This window comes from Dinoponera quadriceps, unplaced genomic scaffold (genome assembly GCF_001313825.1).
Source record: "Dinoponera quadriceps isolate SergipeBrazil2010 unplaced genomic scaffold, ASM131382v1 scaffold3162, whole genome shotgun sequence".
NCBI classification, from domain to species: Eukaryota; Metazoa; Arthropoda; class Insecta; order Hymenoptera; family Formicidae; genus Dinoponera; species Dinoponera quadriceps.
The window spans coordinates 839672-859246 of NW_014557929.1; the positions used below are offsets into that span (position 1 = coordinate 839672).

The following is a 19575-nucleotide window of genomic DNA, read 5'->3' on the forward strand; positions in this document are numbered from 1 at the left end:
CCCCCCCCCCGGTCCCGCCCGGATGAAAATCGCAGAAAGGGATGCCGCGATATCGCCGTTTTACGCGGGACGACCGTTCCTGACCTATGCGCGGACAAAGGGAGAGAGACGGTAAAGAAGAAGGTCACGAAGTGGCTTCGCGGCGGAACTCGCGGGGGGAGAATCAAGGGAGTAGACTCGATATTATCTCTACCTTGCATGTGCCGTTCTCCTGCGGGAATTAGCATTCCGGAGATAACGGGGCCTCCGTCCCGGGGACTGTCGACGCCTTTTCTTTATTATCGCGCGTGCGGTTCGCGCGCGTGTTCGTGCCCGTCTGAAAACCGTAACCATTTTCGCACGCACGAGTGTTACCTGCGTATTTTCTCAAGAGAGGTGTACGACATGACGTTCGGGCAGGAAGAAGAAGAAGTGAAATGGAAGAAGAAAAAGAAGACGATGATGATGACGAAGGTCCCGGGCGTATAATTGGATCGGTGTCCTCGTCGGCTCTTTTCTAACTCTTCTGCTTTCCGTGTTTTCCGGGTTTGTAACATCGACGTGCGGGCATCGTTATCTGCGTGATTAATCGTCCGCTGATAATGAACGACGGGAGGAACGACGGAGTGATCGTGATCGCAGCTGCACAGGTATGAAAAGCCCGACTCGTGCGAGAGATCGCATCGACCGCGGGTCGAAATTTCGACGCTGCTTTGACGCTCTTAACCCTTAATTCTACAGATTTCATTTCCGTGCTGTCTTGAAGCTACGAGTGCTCTCGATATTTCGGTTATTCAACTTATGAGTGTTCCGGGAGCCGAGGGAAATCCTGGGATATTCGGAACGATTTGTTTTGACGTTAAAAACGACGAAAACGGGAATTTCGGACGTCGTTATAGTTAAAATAAGATCAAATAAATTATATCGTTAAAACGGGATCTATCTTGTTATTTTGACTCCTCTATACACACTATGCTACAAAACTAAAGACCGAAGAAATCCCGAAAGTCTCGACTCGAGATCACACGGGTGCAAAAATCAAAGCCCGGCCGCACGCGCCGTTCGAGGCTTCTGTTCGATAGAAATCTTAAAGCGCGTATCATCGCAGGTGTCGCTAATTGCTGCTCAACAAGCCGGCCGAAGTAGCGTTCGTCTTTCTTCGCGCTTAATGCCAGCAACGGGGAGTTCTCTCCTCGCAAGCAAGGCTCCCCCCCAGCGGCGGAGGTCACCGCACCTTCGACCGAAGCTGCAACACCGCGATGCCTATGTAACTCGACCGTTGTCACTTTGTGACTCAACGGTTAGATGCACGTTGCAACGTTGATGCACTTCCGTTCCGCGTTTGTCTAACGGAGCGCGAGCGCGCCCGCTCTCGCGTATGCGCATCGTCATTGTCGCGTTATCTCGCTCCATTACCAATCATCCCACGTCATCGTCGTCGTCGATCGTCTTCCGCTATTACCGCGCACTTGTTACATATTAACATCGCGCCGGCGTCCTCGAGGATTGCGTCGCGTGTGACCGAATCGCGGAATTGTTCTCCCTTCATCGTCGCAATACTATGTCGAACGGAGAGACAAGCGAGGGTTTATTCGTGCGACTCGCAATTCGTCTGTGTTTTCTTTGTTATAATTGTTTTCCCTCTCTCTCGAGAACGCAGATTACAAAGAAACTCGGGCACAAAGGTCTCTCTGCCTCTCTCTCTCTCTCTCTCTCTCTCTCTCTCTTTTTCTCTCGCACATACAAAAGCCACGTGAATTCTCTCTGATGTCGTTTCAAAGGCTCGGGATTTACGGAATTTATTCCGTATGGAGCGGAATATTAAAAAAAAAACATCTGAAATGTTACAACCGGCTGACGACCTGGCTGACGACGGCTGGTGACGCAAATAACGAGCCGATGGCGGCTAGAAATCGAAAGCGCGACGTTTGTTAAAAATAACAGCGAAAACCTTCCGGCGACCAGTTACGCGGCTGTCGGCCACGACGCAATCTCTGGCCGCTGAATATCGCTAGCCGGACAACTTCCATTACGTGTGCCTCGCGATATCGGCCGCTTCCTTTTTTCTCCCTTCCTCTCCCTCCCCTCGCTCCTTTTTACTTTCTTTCAAATTCGCGACTACCAGTTTCGCATTTTTTCCGTTCCTTTCGAACAGGCGTCACGCTATCGGTTCTGTCGAATCCCGCTCTATTTTTTCCTCCCTTACGCAAGACGTATGGAAAGCGGCGGTCAAGAAGTGGACTCTCCGGCCGGATCGAAATTTTAATGCTACTTTGCCCTCTCGAGGACAGTTTGCGGCATACTTAGATGGCCGATAGACTAAAAACCTACCTTTACGATACTATACTTGTTAACTTGTAACTCTTGAACTACTTTCGTAGAACCTTCGATTCTACGGAATCTTAATGCTACCTTGCAGTTACAAACACCTCTCGATATTTAAACCATTAAATTCATACGAATATCCAGAGCAAGTTGTTTTAACGTTAAGAACAACGAAAACTTGAAAATTTGACACGTTATCGTGGCCACGATAAGCATAAATGATATCATTGGAATTCAATCTATATTGTGCTATCTTTCAGGTTCCACTGTATTGTAAATTTCAAGTTCGAACGTAGACCCGAAAAATTCCAACTCGGTCTGCCTGTCGAGTTTACCTACCAGCGCCTATCTACCTGAGCGCGATGACTCGCGCGATTTCGCGGACACAGCGCAGATAACCGCGAGTCGAACGGGCAAAATCGGCCGGCATCCTCCGGCGCGCGGTGCATCCACCTTCGGGATTATCGGCGCGCTGCTTTCGTGCTCGCGGATACGAGCATGGACGAGAGCGTGGTCACCGGTGCACTGACCTCCGCGATCCATTGCCGGCGAGCGGCGTGATACCGCGCGACTACTTGCCGAGTGAAAGTATCGGAGCCTGCGGACGGCTCGGTACGCGCAACGAGCGAGCGAGCGAGCGCGTATGTACGCGAGCAGGTACGGCCACGCACGTCCGGCCGACCGAATATCTCCGCCGCCTGATTTCTTTTCGGGTCGCCGCGAATGCCTTCGACCCGAGGGGCTCACGGCGGGACACCTGTTGAGAACCCCTCGCGGAATCCGCGTGTCCCTCAATTGCGCGGTTTTCCTCGCATAATGGCCCGCTGCGTTGCTCGTTAATGGAAACGAAACGCTAGGGAGGAGGCCCTGTAATAACGCGAGCCACACACGTGTACGCAAAAATTTATAATTATGTAAAATACGTGACTACGCTCCTCCCCCCTCCCCTTCCCGATCGAATCTCGCCGAGCTGATTATATCAGATTTTCTCCACGTGTCTCGACGCGTCTTCGTTTCGCCATCGGCTTCTTCCTTTTTGCATTCCGTTCGTCTCGTAATCGCTCAGTAAACAGTTGATTCTCAACACACGCCCTCGAACCGATCTTCCCGTGGCGTGCTTTCCCGATTGACGGTCTTTCCCGACGGCGCTGCTACGACACTTTCTACAAAACGGGCAAAAAGCGCGGGCGAACAAAGTGAAACACAAGCCCGCCGCGTCCGGCGAGACCGAGCCGCATCGCGCGGAATTCGCCGAGCGATGTTTTCTAATGGAAATCGACGAGAGGGGCGCGTTGCGCATACTCTTCTTGCGTATATCGGCACGCGGGCGGGCGAGAGAGCTTTCTAACTCATTCTCGATGTCGCTATTGGTTTACCGAAGCCGGGCGCGATCGTTCCGGATCGGTCGGCTTTTGCAGCAGGGTCGTCGTGAAAGAGAAAAGGTCGGGGGACGAATCCCCCCCCCCCTTCCCATCCTCTCTCTCTCTCGCGCGCTTCCATTTATTTTCTGCGATCTCCGGATGTGTGCCATCGCTAAAATGATTTACTGGTTCGCGCGTGACATTAATACGCGATTAATACATCGCTATATCGACCACGATTCAGCGAAAAAGATATATATATATATATATATATATATATATATATATATGTGTGTGTGTATAGCGTCGATTGCGAAAGTGTGTCAACGACGCGATTATAAATCCAACTAGCCATCCCGATACGCTCGGTATTACAATATTAATGAAGCGATACGTATTTACTTCGCGTGAAGAATCTGCAGTACAATCGTGCGCCGTGGAATTGCACACAGAGAGCTTCAATAGAGACCGGCATATTTCGGCTCGGTGAATGTTGAAACTTCATCAGCTAAAGGGTGGGGGGTGGGGGGATTTCTGTCTAGACGACGAATATTTAGATCAACTTTTCGACATTCTTTTGTTGGAATATAAGATTAATTATTAATTAATAACGCGAAAAAGATTGCGATTTAACAAGGTGCCGACACTTTTACCCAACAAGCTCGACTATTGTCATGAGAACTTCTCGTCCCAAAGTGTTGCCATTCCGTTAAATCTCAACCTTTTTTGTTTATTCCGCTTCAAGCGAGAGACATATTCATATTATCGCGAAAAAATTCGCCTAGAAATCCATCGTCCAGATAAGAATAATCCGCGCCGTAATGCATGCAGCTCGTAACAACGTGCGCTCGCGCGCAAATATCGCGACGTAACACGGCCGTCGACGGGCGCGTTTAGCAATTAATACGATCAAGCCTGGTGATTTAACGCGCGGTTACGAGGCATCAAAGTGAGGGTTACATTGTGACTGAATTATTCAGATAATCGTCCGTGCTCGCTCGCGCGCGCGATGCACCGCGTGATTACCCTGCGCGGCAATTATTGGCATTACGTTGCATAACTCTTCTGCCACGAAAAGCGCGCGGTGCGTTTCCCTTACGCTCACGAAACCATAAATATTATCGCGCCGGATTTATCGCGCGTTGCGTGACTTTCCTTACCGTCTTACGCGTCGCGCGACACAAGAGTCGCGAGACGTAAGCGAGCGCGCGCGTACGTAGACGCACGACCAGCCGGCAATTATTATCGTAATCGTAATTACGATCGGCGCTCGCAATGGGAAATCGTATTATCCGCTGGTAAAGTCGTTCGAGGATCGCCTCAAATCGAAGACGCAACGTCAATTAGCGGCGGCGGCTAAACACGCCGACACCGCCGAACGGAAGTCGCCGGGAATCCGCGGCGCGTCATTAATTATTAATGATCCGCGGCCTCGACGTATCCGTCGCTTCGTAATCGGACATACAGACGACGATACGACAAATGTCAATCGTTTGATTCATCTCACGCGCTCCACCGAGCGGAGAATCGCACGTGATTCACACACACACACACACACACCTGTCACGCGCGCGTGCACGTATGTATACATAATAATAACAATCCGTCGTCGAACGTTTTTACAGAGCTCGGTCTGCTGTCGGGTAAAAAAATCCCGCAGTCCTGTTCTGCTTTCACCGAACGCTAACACGACGAGCTCCGTTGTTACGCGCGCACACACGCATATGCGGTACGTCGGTGTACGTAACATTGTGACGCAAAAGTGGCGCGCGTTTTACGATGAAATTGCAGCAAAGTGCGTTCACGGTCGTTGACTAGGCACACATCATGCTCGCCGATTTGCGATACGCCGTTGTTTGCCGGCGACACCGCGAGAGATTCACGCAAATTAATTATTTAGATTCGTTGTCCAAATAAAACTGTACTTCGGACGTAGTTCTTCGGGAAAAACGGCGGAACGAGAGGTTTCTTTCTCTTTGAGCCACTTGTACGCCCGATTTTTCTCGACCGTGGCGGATATGCATATTCATTTGCCCATCATTATTTCAATATATGTGCGGTATAATTGCGGCCGAAGCATATAGTTAACGAAAGTAAAACCGCCCGCGCACTGCCTCGTTAAGAACTTGTTAATATCCTCCTTTTTATAATAATTACACGATCACCAACAACCGGCCTCAACATTCTTACAGCTACGAGCATCTTTGTCAGTTAAACCCGAGATAATGATGAAAGGAAGTGTTCGAAAAAAAATTCTATAATTATCGCAAGGTTACTTGCAGTTTCTGGGTTAAGCGAGAATCAGTGTAGCGTAAGCTAAGTGAGTATCCGTGCAATAATCCGCGATTATACACACCTGACAACGCGGCGATATCGCTCTGTGCGCAGATAAGGCGATATGATTTCGCAAATGGTTCGCTTCTCGCGGTGAGAGAACTCATCGAGCCTCGCTCGAACAGCGAGAGTCACTCCCGTCCTCACCTCATCGGTAATGAGTAAGATCAATAAAGACACGAGGGAAAGGGGGCGTGTACGCGCCAAATTTTCGACGTAATCTTGCGCAAGGACCGCCAGGTGATTGCTCCTCGGTCTCGTACGGCGACTTTCTCGGCTCCCTTTTGTCTAGCGAGAGGCACGTCATTTTCGACGTCGTCACCTTGCGGAGCAGTTTCGAGAGCAACGCCCAGACGGAGTTTACGCTCACGATGGGGCAAGAAACCGAAGGAGAGAGAGAGAGAGAGAAAGAGAAGAGGGAAATGAGGAACAAAACGACGCGAGTAACGAGGGAAAAGAGGTGGTAGCGGAGGAACGAAGGTAGGTACGGTCATCAGGGGAAGATTAAGAAGAGGAGCAAGGACCTCCGGCAAAACCGGTCATCGTCGTTCGTTCGTTCGTCCGTCCGTCCGTTCGCGTAAACTCAACTTCCATCTCGCGGCGAGAGAGATCGCGCGCCTCGATTACTCGCGCCACGGATCCCGACGTCGCGAGATGAAGTCGCGAGATGAAGCCCGCCCAGGCGAGCTCAGCTTCTACGTCGTTCTCTGCGTCCCGCTTGTCAATCTACGTGACGAGCGAGGCGCGACCTGACGCATATATATATATATATATGTGTGTGCATGCGTTTGTTTGTTCCACACGCAGCGCTCTGCTGATCCACACACGAAATCCGTCGTTTCTCGCAGTGGTCAGTCGCAAGATCGCTTCAGAATCGCATGGATGACGACTATGCGAACGAACGACTTCGGGTGGAGGGGGTTTGTCGTTGGATCTCCTCCGAACTATCGGAAGTAAATGTTACTTAAACACAGCACTTTTTCTTTCAGCGTGCCACATTCAAGTAACATAATTTCACTCTTACACTCCTCGGCAAATATTCATTTTAATGTAGCATCTTTTTCTCTCTCAGCGCATGAATATGAATTTACCGGAGAAGAGAAAATACGCAGGCTTCTCACGACTCGTGGCCGATGTATCTCTCCCGCGAATCTTTTTCGTCGCTCGTTCGCCGACCACTCGTTCCGCCAAACACAATTGACAGCTTATACACATCGCGTGTATGATGTGCACATGTCGGCATACTAATGCTTATATAAATATGCGTAGAGAGGGGGTTCTTTTTATTTTTTGCTCGTTTCGGGACGATGTTGCCATCTTGTTAACTCACCTCCTTTACATAATCGATTGAAGCTTCCGTGCTACGCAAGTCTTCGGCTCAAATTCACAGAGCGAAACATCATCATCCCCGAGAAGAGGTCGAGGCGCCAGATTAATTCCCATTGACGCGCGCCACGAGCGATGATCGCGGTTCATCGATCGGACGCGGTGAGGTCGATCCTCGCGCCATCGCGAGCTCACCTTGAACGGCCACCTGGTGGACGCCCACGCCGCCCACGGCGGCTCGGCTCGGAAAGCCGTCGCCGGTAATAATAACGCCCCGTATCTCGCCCTGCGAGGTTTCCACGATCTCTCGCGGCGAGAGGGAAGAGATCGTCGTGTAACCGCCGTTACAAAATGCTTCTCTACGGCCTCGATTTGTATCAAACGGCGCTACGAGAGGTAGACGATCGGAACAGTACTCACTTGGCGTACGCTTTCTCCAGCAACGCCGGCCAAAACTGATCGCTATGGCGGCTCTGGACGAAGGCCAGTCTGCCGTGAACCGCCGGCAGCCGGTCGTCGACGAGAACCTCCACCCACGCGCCGCACCACCACAGTCGAAACCTGAAGACCCCGGCGTACTCAGCGGTCGGCGAGCCCGGCGGCTCCCCGCCGCTCCCGAAGCCTTGGTCGGCCGGCACCACCCTGTAGAACAAGCCCTTGCTGAGGTGCAGCACACCCAGGCATGACACCAGCCACTTGTCACCTGTTGACGAGAGACAACGTTTAATGACACCAAAAAGTCTGAAGAGCAACATTCGTCTCATAATCGAGTTAGAACTGGGAAGTTTCGTCTCTGCGAGGTTTGCGCGGGATCTTCGCGGGGAACGATCTCAAATTCCTCGAGTACGATTTATTTCTAGAGATTAACGTCACAGTCCCTTGCGAGGCGTAAGACTAAGGCGATATTTGTCGAGCGTGTCGTAATGTTGTGAGAAAATTGTGCAGGACCCAAGAGCGCGACACCGCGCTCTATCGCGCGTTCGCTCACTTTACTTTCGTTTCCGAAGGTCTCTAATCGCCGATCGAACGGCTCGCGTTTACGCAGGCTTTTTGTCACTCGAGACGCGAGAAAAGAGAGGAAAAACGGGAACGAATCCTGCGCCGATCGCGAATTTACGCTGCTCACTCTCGATAATCGCTCTCCGCGTTCCGTACGGATCGCTCCATAGAGAAGCAATTAGGTAAACATCAGTTACGACAGTTTAACTCCGCCATTACATGCTTCCATTCCGCAATAATTCCGAGGTGATTTCGTTATTCGGTTTATTAAACTAAGTGTGCAATTTGAGTCACGAGGCGGAACGTTACAGTTAACAGGATCAATCAAGGAATCAAAGGACAAAGGAAAATTGCTACATATGTACGAGATGTCCGATAATTTCCTCGGGATCCGTGCGCAAGTAGAACGGGTGTAACAGAAAAGTGACGTATCATATATTTTCGATGGAAAATTCGCAATAGCTAATGAGAAATTATTTCATCTGTACCATCTAATGAGCGCACGGGAAGCGATAGGCCGGACACTCCGTATGTGTTACTCCATCTCCACGAATCTTAACTACTGAGAATTTTGCACAATAGTACATAATTTTCCCGTTCAGTTCCCGAGAAGATTATCGGACGCCTCGTATAATAGTTCTAACTGCCACGATATACAATCGTTCATATAATAATTATTATTATTCAAAATAAAATTACTCAGTTACTTCGGGAGTTAAATGTGACTTTTGCGCGTGAAAATTTCGTGAAAAATCGTCCCTCACGATTCCCCGATGTCGGAACTCGACGTCCAAGCCGCACTCCGCGACGTGCCGATCTTCTCTACGATCGGGATCGATCTGCGGGCGCAGGCAGCAAGGCCATCGGTAGGTAGGCGGACCGGCGCCGAATTTGCGGTGTCGCAATGTAGGTCGGTATATAAATCATTACGTGTCATCATCCCGCGGCCGGCTGTGCGTGCTGTTGGTTGCGTACACGTTAACGGGACACGCGCGCGCGCGCGTGCTATAGCAAGCGCAGTTATATCTTGAGGAATGCGCGTCTGCATGGCTTTACTGGGGAAGCGCTCGACTTCCGGCGGCGCGATCAACTCGTGAATTATAGTCACCGAGCCGCGGAAGGGATTGCGACGCGGGAAACGCTGCACGGTGCATTAGCTCGCGAGATAGTGGAATCGCATTTCGTTTTAATTTTCCGAGCCGGTCGCGACCATCGGAACAGAGAGAGAGAGAGAGAGAGCGAAGCCCGAAGAAAGCGAGATGATTACCGCGCGACCGACGAGCGCCCAGCGCATCTGGCTGATTGCAATGGGAATAAAAAGGAAATATCGCGGGACAAATCATCAGAAGAGCTCGTCCGGAAGAAGAATCGAGAAGTTCGTCCCGGCGTTGACGACGGACAATTAAACGAATAAACTGTACGTCGGGACGCGGATGTATTTTTGCGCGTCGTTTCGTCGTCGTCGTTTCGTATCCAGTTTTGATCTGTATAATGCATTTGTCTTAAACATAATAAATAATACTTGGCAGATTAAGTTTCTCTTAGCGGTGTATATGACGGGTTACCCTAATTGCAAAATGTCGCACGCGACTCGCGGCAGGTAGGCTCGGTTTGCGCAACGCGATCGCTCGTTGGCCGCGCACGAAAAGAGACGAAAGATTAGAAAAAGATTTCTCCTCGCGGGAATGTGAAACTTCGTTATGATAATTGCATTGTGCAACAAAAACACCACGACAGGCGTATTTAACCGGTGCAACCCGGCCGGTGTCGCCACCATGAGCCGAGAACTAGTTTGATTTCCTGTCCTCGCGTTTCCCGACAGAGATCGAGAATCTGAAGTGAAATACACTTCGTCCGCGACGTACGCGGAGACTTTGCTGTCGATACGAGCCGAGAGAGCTCTTATTTTATTCGCGGTCTTGCTCGCCGATCCCTCGATCTTGCGCGTTCACGATCGCGAGAAAATAATCCCGACGTTTGATACGACACGTAACATTTAGCAAGTGTTACTATTTTCACGATGTAGCGTAATTAGCGCTAAGTTCTCAAGTGAATTACGAGACGTTTACGTATCTGGCACACGAACGCGCGCGCGTGCGACTTTCTAATTTAATTAATACGCGAGAGCGGCAATCCCGAGCGCATTTATCAAATATTACGTCTGTCGGAGCCCGATCGCGGGCGTCGCTTTCGACCGCGATTATGTACTGCCAACGTCATCCTCATTAGCCTACTTGATTGCAAATACCAATCGCGCGCTGAAACGCTAATCGCGATATAATATTTGAGAAATTGCAGCTACGCAAAGGGCCTTAATTGCTTGATTGATATCATTCGCGATAATCGCAACTCTCACTCATGTATAATGTAGATGCGGCGAGGAAATATCGATATATTTTTGCATCATTGCTATTTAATTCAATCCTACTCTTTTTCCGATTGGAAAACTTCACGCAGACGCTATGATTCGAATATCTCGGAAAAACACTTCAACTTTGTTCACAATACTATATATTTCCCCACCGAAACAAAAAAGTTCTTTAATAATTTTCCAACATAGTTATATTTCTCACACAAACTTCGTTTGTTCGCTCCATTCAAAAAAAACAGATTAGCTTCAAAGTTAAAGAAATTTTATTATATCTAAAGAAATCTTCTCCATGTACTTATCGTCTTGCGAATAAATCCTTTCGCACATTAAGTCGTGGATCCCGAGTTGTTAAGGTTTGCCGAATATTTTCCGAGAAAATATTCTGCGTATTCGCGGCGTTATGCGAGTAAATAAAACACAGACAACTACGGCGGGAATGGGCCGTCTCCCTGCCCCGCTCGCAAAAGCGCGGAAAAAAGGAGCGTAACAAGTTCGACCCGTGTCGCTCGTGGTAGCAACCACGTGTTATCTCTCACGTTCGTCAAAGGTTACCGAGGTAATTTCAGGGTTCGTGCGGTTTCGCGCTCTTTCGCCCGTGAAGATAGCGGATGAGATTCTCCAGCTCTACTCGAGACGGCGTCAGGTAATTGCGTCATTACAAGTTTGCCGTACGCTAACTTCGGATATTTAGGATCTTTCTCTCTCTCTCTCTCTCTCTCTCTCTGTCTCCTTCGCTCGAACAACGCCCGATGTCTGATCATACTCGACAAGCACAAATGTAGATCAAATAAACTCGAATAATCGCGTGAAAAACGGAACACATAGAGAATCATTGATACATAAATAGAGAAGCGTTATTGAGTTCGATACATCGAAAGTCGCCATCTTATTCGCATGGTTGGACTTGGGGCAAACGGACTCCCAACATACTACTTGGAGCAAGCGAGAATAGATTAGCTGTCAAGAAGTTAACTTCTATAATTGGTCTAAGTAAGAATACTCTCTCTATAATTTACAGGTTCTCGTTTGAATCTGGCATCGAAAAAAGATTTCATTTAGTCATGATATATACTAAAATTAAACGGGGTTTTCAAAAAAACCACTCGATAATTATATGATAGATAATACACACCATACTGAGTAAAAAAACTTTAGTAAACATAGGTCGAAAGTTCAACCTTATTCGGAGGTATACACATTTTTGTATGTTAGCAAAAATATTGCAACTTACCGTTACATCGTGTGTTTTTAATCGCAGTCGCTAAACAAAATGACGACTAAGTCGTGTACTTTAGATAGTCAATGAAACAGATTATTCAATAACGCTTCTCTATTTACATGTAAAATTCTAAGGACACTGCGCATTCAGGAATAAAATCCATTTTATATCCGCCCGAGGCGGATATTCCCGATAATATACGGGGTTAATGTTTCTCGAAGAACTCGGGCTCGATGTTGCGACCGGCGTTGTTAAATAGTCGCTCGTTGAACGATTGCAGAACCGACTCTCAGTCAAAGTCCAGATAACGAGCGGCCGTGTATATGTGGAGGTTTAATATTCGATTACCGAGACCCGTGGTAGTGAACTCGCGTAACCTTTCCTGCTTCTCGCAAGGAGGAGTTAGGAAGAAGCCCAAGGTTTTCAGACACGCGCAAGAGCACAACGTATCATTACGTCTATCGAGGGAATTCCGCGCTGCCGGGGCAAAGAGGATAGGCAAAAGCGGAACGACCAGTTCCATTATTGCTGGATGCCTTTCGTGCGGCGTTTATTTACGCGCACGCGTCTGCCCTCGGTTACGTTCCTTCCTTAGAATACGTCGATCTCGCGTGCGTATTTCATACTCGCCACCCGCGTTTCCCGATGCGTGATATAATTGTCTCTCGCGGATAATAACGCGACAACTTACCCATCTTCCCAGGAATGACATCGAACTGAGCCGGCGCATCGTTGACGAAGATGGGCCGATTGCACAATTCCTGAAACAGAGGAGAAATATCTTTGATGATCCCTTCGCCATATTTCGCCAGTTTCTAAAAATCGCTCGGGGCAAAAGAGATGCGTGCGAATCTGTGTTAATTCGAGAAGGGGAATGCGTAAAAAAAACGTAATGTAAATTAGTCGTTAAATTTCTCTGAATTAGGCGAAAAGTCAAATTTGTTTCGATTAAAGAAATTTTATTAAATCCAAAGAAATCTTGTTATCTGTGCAATCAAAGTCGACTATCCTCCTCCAAGCATAATCATTTATGATTAGTTAGTTTGCTTATTATTTACGTCTTACTGTTGATATTTTTGAACGGGCCTCGAAGCTTCAACTTCACTTGCAAAATGAGGTTTGAGCTTCCGATTGGCTAATCTTTGATCAGCAATTTCCTCGCAATTAACGGGCCATACGCACCATCGCGAATCTCCACTGTAATTTTTGTAATCCCCAATAATCGATTCGTAATGGATTTAATCGCCGATAGTAAGGCTTTGCGAAATACGCGTTCACTTTTGCGGGGGCATAATTACGATAGGCGATTGCGCCGGGGCAAATGATTATCCGATTAAATGGTCGCCCACACGTGACTGCGTTACCTTGTGCCAAGTGGAAAAATGCCAAGCATTAGCGGCACGAAGCCGTTCATCGCGTCGCAATAATCGGTGCCGCTGCATTAAATAACTGTTCTCCGCATCCCGTGCGCCGCCGTAACAATACCTGCCTCTTTCGGCGCGTATTTCCGGTCGGCACGCGCGATCGTGACTCGGATCGGCAAGAGAGCCGAGAGAGCGATCTTCGGTGACGGTGTTAAAAGCGCGACGCGAACAGACACACACGCACAGCGCGCAATCGCCGACCTTGTCGTAGATACAACATGTGTATACGCACGGCCGCCGGTAACTTTTATTGCGATTATTATACGCGCCGGTCTCCGCGCAATGTCTCGTTCGGTAAGCAGAAAAGACTCCGGTTACGCGTCGCCGACTTCACCTGCTCGCTCGTTTCTCGTCTCATCGTGCGCGCGTTGCGTAATCACGACGCCGCAGGATCGTTGATCCCGCCAGCCAATTCCCGCCGCGATATTCTAAAACCGCGATTACGTTCCGGATCTCGGAGAAATCTCGTTCAACCCCCGGCAGGAGTAACGATCCAAAAGACCGTCGAGGTTCAATATTGGAAGGGAAACTTGGAAGTGATCTCGACGTCTGACGTAACGATGGGATTTCATGTCCGAAAAGTGAGATGTATACAGGGTGTCTGTGTCGCTAAGGGACTTCCGTCATATATTTGTAGTTTAGATCAATGTGAGCAAGAGAGTCTTTTACCACTTGACAAAGAACCATGCAAAATTTTGAGTTATAAAGGATTGAAAATGACCATTTATAGATGCTTCTTTAATTATTAATTGACAAAATTTGCGCGGTTGTTAGCAAAATTTACTCACACCGCCCAAACTATATGGCGGATGTCATATTTAGTGATTGATACCCTGCGTACAACCAGTGAAAGAAAGGTTGAGACAGTATTTTTTTTCAACAACAGTTTCGTAATCTGTATCAATGCATCTCTTCACAACAGGGGAGTTTATCCTTTAATAATCTTCAAGAAGATAAATTTTCCCATTTGATACCGAATGAGTTCCCAAGTTCATCGAGGCAAAAAATATCACAACCTTTTTCCCGCTAATCGAATATGTCTGTGTTAACGTGTCCGTACAAAAAGATAATTTCGATCAAAGTGGTGATTTCCGATAATTATAAGAGGATTGAATGTTACAGAAATCGGTGTATCCCGAGTGACTGAAGTATTTGTGAAGCGATGCGAAAATAATTGCGTGCAAAAGCACAAATATGAGTAAAGTGATTAGTGGGACGGCAGAGAGATCACTTCAGCGCTTGATGAGCGGTTCCGTTAAGTCCCGTCCTGACCAGAAAATACGTTGTTCCACAATTATAAGCACGTAGGGGACTGAGAGAAGCCGCGTGTCAAGGTTGCGAACTGTTTTCGTTACGGTTCCTAAACCCCACGTCTTAGTGCGCGTCTTTCCGTTCCTCAGGAACTGGAGCGAACCGAGCAAGCTAGTTTGGTTTCAGACTGTTCCCGAAGGAACAACCGGATCGCTTATCAAACAGCCGGCGAAACAGTGAACCAACTTTTAGCTGTCTCGTCCTCGTTACGGGAGAAAGAAGCATCTTATTATGCTACTTTTTAACCGAGTGGTTAAAATTTTCAACTGGTGTCTCCGGATCATAAAGATGCTTATCTAAATTAATTTCTGTGAACCTGAGTAATAAAGCGCGCCAAAATAAAGTACGCGTTACAAAAATGGAGAAGACACGTCATGTATATACATTCTTCAACAACACGATCGTCACGATTTAATTATTTGTTTCGCACATTTCAACAATTTCTGAAGATAATTAGCGATCAAAGATAAAGAGAAAATTTATGTTAACTCAACAAACTCGCCTATTGTGTTAAATTTTGAAAGCTGTCACTTCAAACGTTTCTCTCTCTTTCTCTCTCTCTCCCTTACATTTCATTGAATTATTTAAAAAAGTGCGAGTCACCGCGACTTATCGAACTTTTTGCGCAATACGGTACGTATTATTTAACCATGTGCAAAAAAATTGTATCGAAAGGTTTAATTTATGCGTCACATATGTGTATCATTAGTCTCTGTCACGAGAGGATCGAACGCGTCGCGCATATGCGTAGCGCGAATGCGTTAAAAAAATATCGCCAGCTTACCTTCGGCCTTTTCCATTGGAACTGGAATGGAGGTGTCTGGTGATAAAAGACCGACGCCTGCGTCGCTGGAAATTCTGGATCCTCCCAGAGCTCGCCTCGTTTCAAGCACGAACGCTTGATTCGTTCGTACTCGCTCATCACGTCCTGGAAAGCAACCGAGTGGTCTTCGATTAATTCAACCGGGACAAAAATCGACAGGCCGGCGAAATATCGCTACGTAAAGTTACGTCTTCGTCTCGATGACACCGGGAAGAAAAAAGTAGACCTTCGAGTCGAGTCTACGTGCAGCCAAGACCATAATTACAACGCGATTTATTTTATCCCCCCCCCCCCCGATCTTAATCGGGACAAAGCGCGTCTAGATAGTTATTCCTTAATTATAACTTGTCGGGATTTTGCAGAAATAGCTATTTAGGCGTGTGCACGAAAACAAAGACTCGATATCCTCTTAACGAGGAACTTCCTAGCCGGGCTGAATTAAGAGATTACGCTACTTAATTAATATTAATGGTTCATTACTAATGGAGGGTGAGAATTTAACAGTACCTCTGGTCCGCGTATCGCCTTTCCATTCTTCTCTCCATCTACTCTCGTAATTAAGACGCGATCTTAAGTAAAAGACGTTTGAAAACTCTCCCGAAGTAGCCGTGCACCGAGCATTTCTCGCGACGATTAATAATGCACATTAGCAAACGTCGACGTTTAAATTGCGCGGAGAACAACTTCTCGCGCGTTCCCACGCGCGAAATGTAACGCAGCCGACGACACGTCGGAAAAATTCCATCCCCCTCCCTCGGGAAACTCCGGGAAATAAATCCACGTGTTCAGTGTGCCGGCGCAGTTTCGGGAGAATTTAGTATCTCGCGAGTCGCGAGTCACGGCTCCGAGGATTTCAGTGAGAAGACGCCGACGTGAACCTCTCCCTCTCTCTCTCACACGTGTTTCCACTAGAGATGTACGAATCGTTCGAATCGAATAAAATCACTGTTGATTAAAAGTACTTTATCATATTCAGATCAACATGTAACGTAAATCCGGAAAACCTGATTCGAATTAAAGAGATTCGATTCGACCGCACAGATATTTGATTCGCGTCTCTGCACTGATACGATCCTCCGGAGGAACCCGTCGGACGCAGAATCGTCAAAAATACATTCACGTGAAAACGCTGACGTCGAGGTGCTTCCAGTTCAAGAAAAAACTTAGACGGTACATTTTCCGGACCGTCCGTCCATTCACCGACCTTCTCCCACGAGCGCAGCTTATTAATCCCCGACGAATCTCTCAACGAAGCTCTCTCGGACACGCTTCGCGAAATTTCGTTTCGCGCTAAGCGGACGTTATACGTCGTTACCCTGAAAAGTATCCCGTGATAACGAGCTGTCTATATCGAAGAGCAACAAATCACTTTCCCAGGTACATCCATTCGCGCTAATCGGCGGCGCGCGGCCTCGATAATGCGCGCCGATAATGCGTTTCGGGCTCGTCGAACTCATTGTATCCAGGTCGACACTCTCTCCGCTCGTTCGTAATTTTCACCAATCACAGCTGCGTGCCTCTTTTGTTTGACATTCGACGACGGAGTCGACATCTCCTCCTCATCCGTCTCGACGATGAGAACCATCGGAAACATGTCGGGATGACGATTTATTACTCGAATTACGACGATTAGCCTCGACTGCCGTGTCCGTTACGCGTAATTTTATGCACAACAGTTTTTTTCGCCGGTCTACCCGGCAATTTGTATCGAATACGTTTACAAGCCCAGAGAGAGAGAGTGCGGTGACGCTCTCGAGCTCGCCTAATGGGCTTTAATGATACGGCGCTAACACACCGACGCGAAATTAAGAAATATCTCCCAGCATGGACGCGACGTGCCGGATATTCGCCTATAAAACGCGCGCGCAATATCGGCCGCAAAACCTGCGCACACGATTCTTTATTAATGACCCCGCGATTATTAACACGTTCGATACTTCACTCACCGCTGTGTGTGTGTGTGTGTGTGTGTGTGTGTCGCTCCGTGAGCTTACGTTGGCATAAATCAACATCCAGGAGTAGAAAAAACGAAGAGAACGGATGTTCCGCGCGTGAATATGGCGACAACTCGTGATAACTGTTACGACTATATAAATCGTAGCAAAAAATTACACGTATGTTGTAGACAATCTTTGACGCAGAGAGTATGACAGTGTAAATATAATATTTAGATATGATCGTAGCGACTGTATTAAGAAGTAAACGGGAACAAATATGTCCTTTTACCTCGCAATGGTCGCGGAATTATATTGATAATTCGCGCATTCCCGAGGACGTGTCGTATGTAAGTAATATATTTCAGCATTCATAAGGCGTATTTTACGACCAACGATCGAGATATCAGGCAACTCGTCCTCGTTCAGCGAGGATAACCAGCAAGTGAAAGAGAGAGAAAGAGAGAGAGAGAGAGAGAGAAAGATATTCCGCCCTCGACTCTTCTCTCGTCGCCGGATAAACGTCGCCCTCACCGCGATAGGCCATTGAACGTTCCTGCGACGGAGAAAGGGCGAGAGAGAGACAGAGAGAAAAGAGATGTCCTCCACGCCTCAGTGAGCCGTAACGCCGTCATTACATTTTGCAATGGCCGTTGATAACATATTTTCACCGCGTAGGCGATAATGCGGGAGAAGGTGCGCGCGCGCAAAAGCGCGCGTGGTCGTGAAAGCGTCACGATTGCGAAATACTCAATTACACTCGTTGTCGGGACTCGGCGCGTTCCGGTTTCGCGCATTGTTCCGAAGACGGCTAATGCCTCCGAACGCGGCGTGGCGCACCAATTAAGATCGTAATAAAACAGCACCGGATAATTACCGCGGGCCAGAGGTCCTGGCTGTCGCGCTCAATCCGTTCCGACTCGACCGTGTTCCCCTCTGTTTCTCTCTCTCTCTCTCTCTCTCTTCTTCACACGCGCACCGCGAACAATTCCGTTTTGTTGCGTGGAACCACCTTGGCATACCAGGTTAAGGCGTGCCTTTTTGCATTGTCGTCCCGCGACAAAAGAGTCGTACTACTGATTCTTCTGCACAGAAAACTCCACAAAATGCAACCTCTCTAGGCACAGTGACATCGAAAATTTCCAATCGGACCACCTGAATAGGGCCAACGGATGAAAAGTCAATGACAATAAATGGCATTACTCTGTTATCGCGTTATCTTAATTACGTCGATAATTAAGTCATATTTAAATCTATACATAGAGCAAGGGAATTTCTCAAGAAATTCTGAAAAAACTCATTTCACGCTACAACCATTTTAATTAGAGCTTAATGCTGTTTCGTTTAACTCGATTACCTCACGACTGGCGATCCTCTCGCGATTACTTCACGACCGACGACTCTTTCGCTCGGGATTAAGGCCTCTGAAATATTAAAATGTGGAAGCCGACATTGCCGAGCGAAGCTGACATTTTCGCGTGGATCTCGAACGGGCGCGAACCGCCTGCGAGGTGGTCGCTCGATTGCGCATATCTCCGTCGCCACCGTCGTTTCAAATCGCTTTGAAAATAGCAATAATCCGCGTTTTCGAGCTCAAAGCCACTTTATCTATCCGAGAGCAACCGCGAGAGAGTACGATTGTAATGAGTAAAATTGCGGAAGGCCAACGTGGAGCGCGCGGTATGGCGGTCCACCTCGGGTGAGACAGGCCGCAAAGGCTTTCTCGACAACCACCGGCGCAGACACCGTGGTACACACAAACACAACGCGTGTTGTGCCTCAAGGCCGCGGGAGAACCAAGCATGAAACTAGTTCGACCGGTACGAGAGTATAGTGGTAGCTATTATATGCCTAACGTGTATAGTAGATCGCTCAAGTGCTCGCTTTAGCGGAAGGCGATGCTCGGGAATTCAGCGCGTGTATAATGCATCGGCATCGACGCGTCGTCTTCGAGACGCCCTCGGGAAATAAAACCATCGGATATATATCGACATCGATCTTCCACGCGCCGATGTCTGTACCATGGCCGCGATCCTCCTCCTCTCGACGTCGAGATTCCTCGTAACTTTTTCCGCGGAACGTACTCTCCGATAAACGCGCGCGCGAGGGCCGTTTCGAGCGCGGATCCCTCGTGGAACGACGGCACCACGTCGATTCCACGCCGAACGC

At 48.2% G+C, this 19575-nt stretch overlaps 1 protein-coding gene across 1 annotated transcript in view; it reads right to left on the reverse strand.

The window, feature by feature from the left end:
• The window catches only part of LOC106749516 (calpain-C), a 35906-nt gene that overhangs the window by 6260 nt on the left and 10071 nt on the right, over positions 1-19575 (reverse strand). The window contains exons 2-4 of the mRNA XM_014629042.1: positions 15434-15577; positions 12606-12675; positions 7746-8028 (exon numbers count right to left, since the gene is read on the reverse strand). Of these exons, the coding sequence (XP_014484528.1) occupies positions 7746-8028; positions 12606-12675; positions 15434-15577 (497 nt within the window). The remainder of the gene's footprint in view (positions 1-7745; positions 8029-12605; positions 12676-15433; positions 15578-19575) is intronic.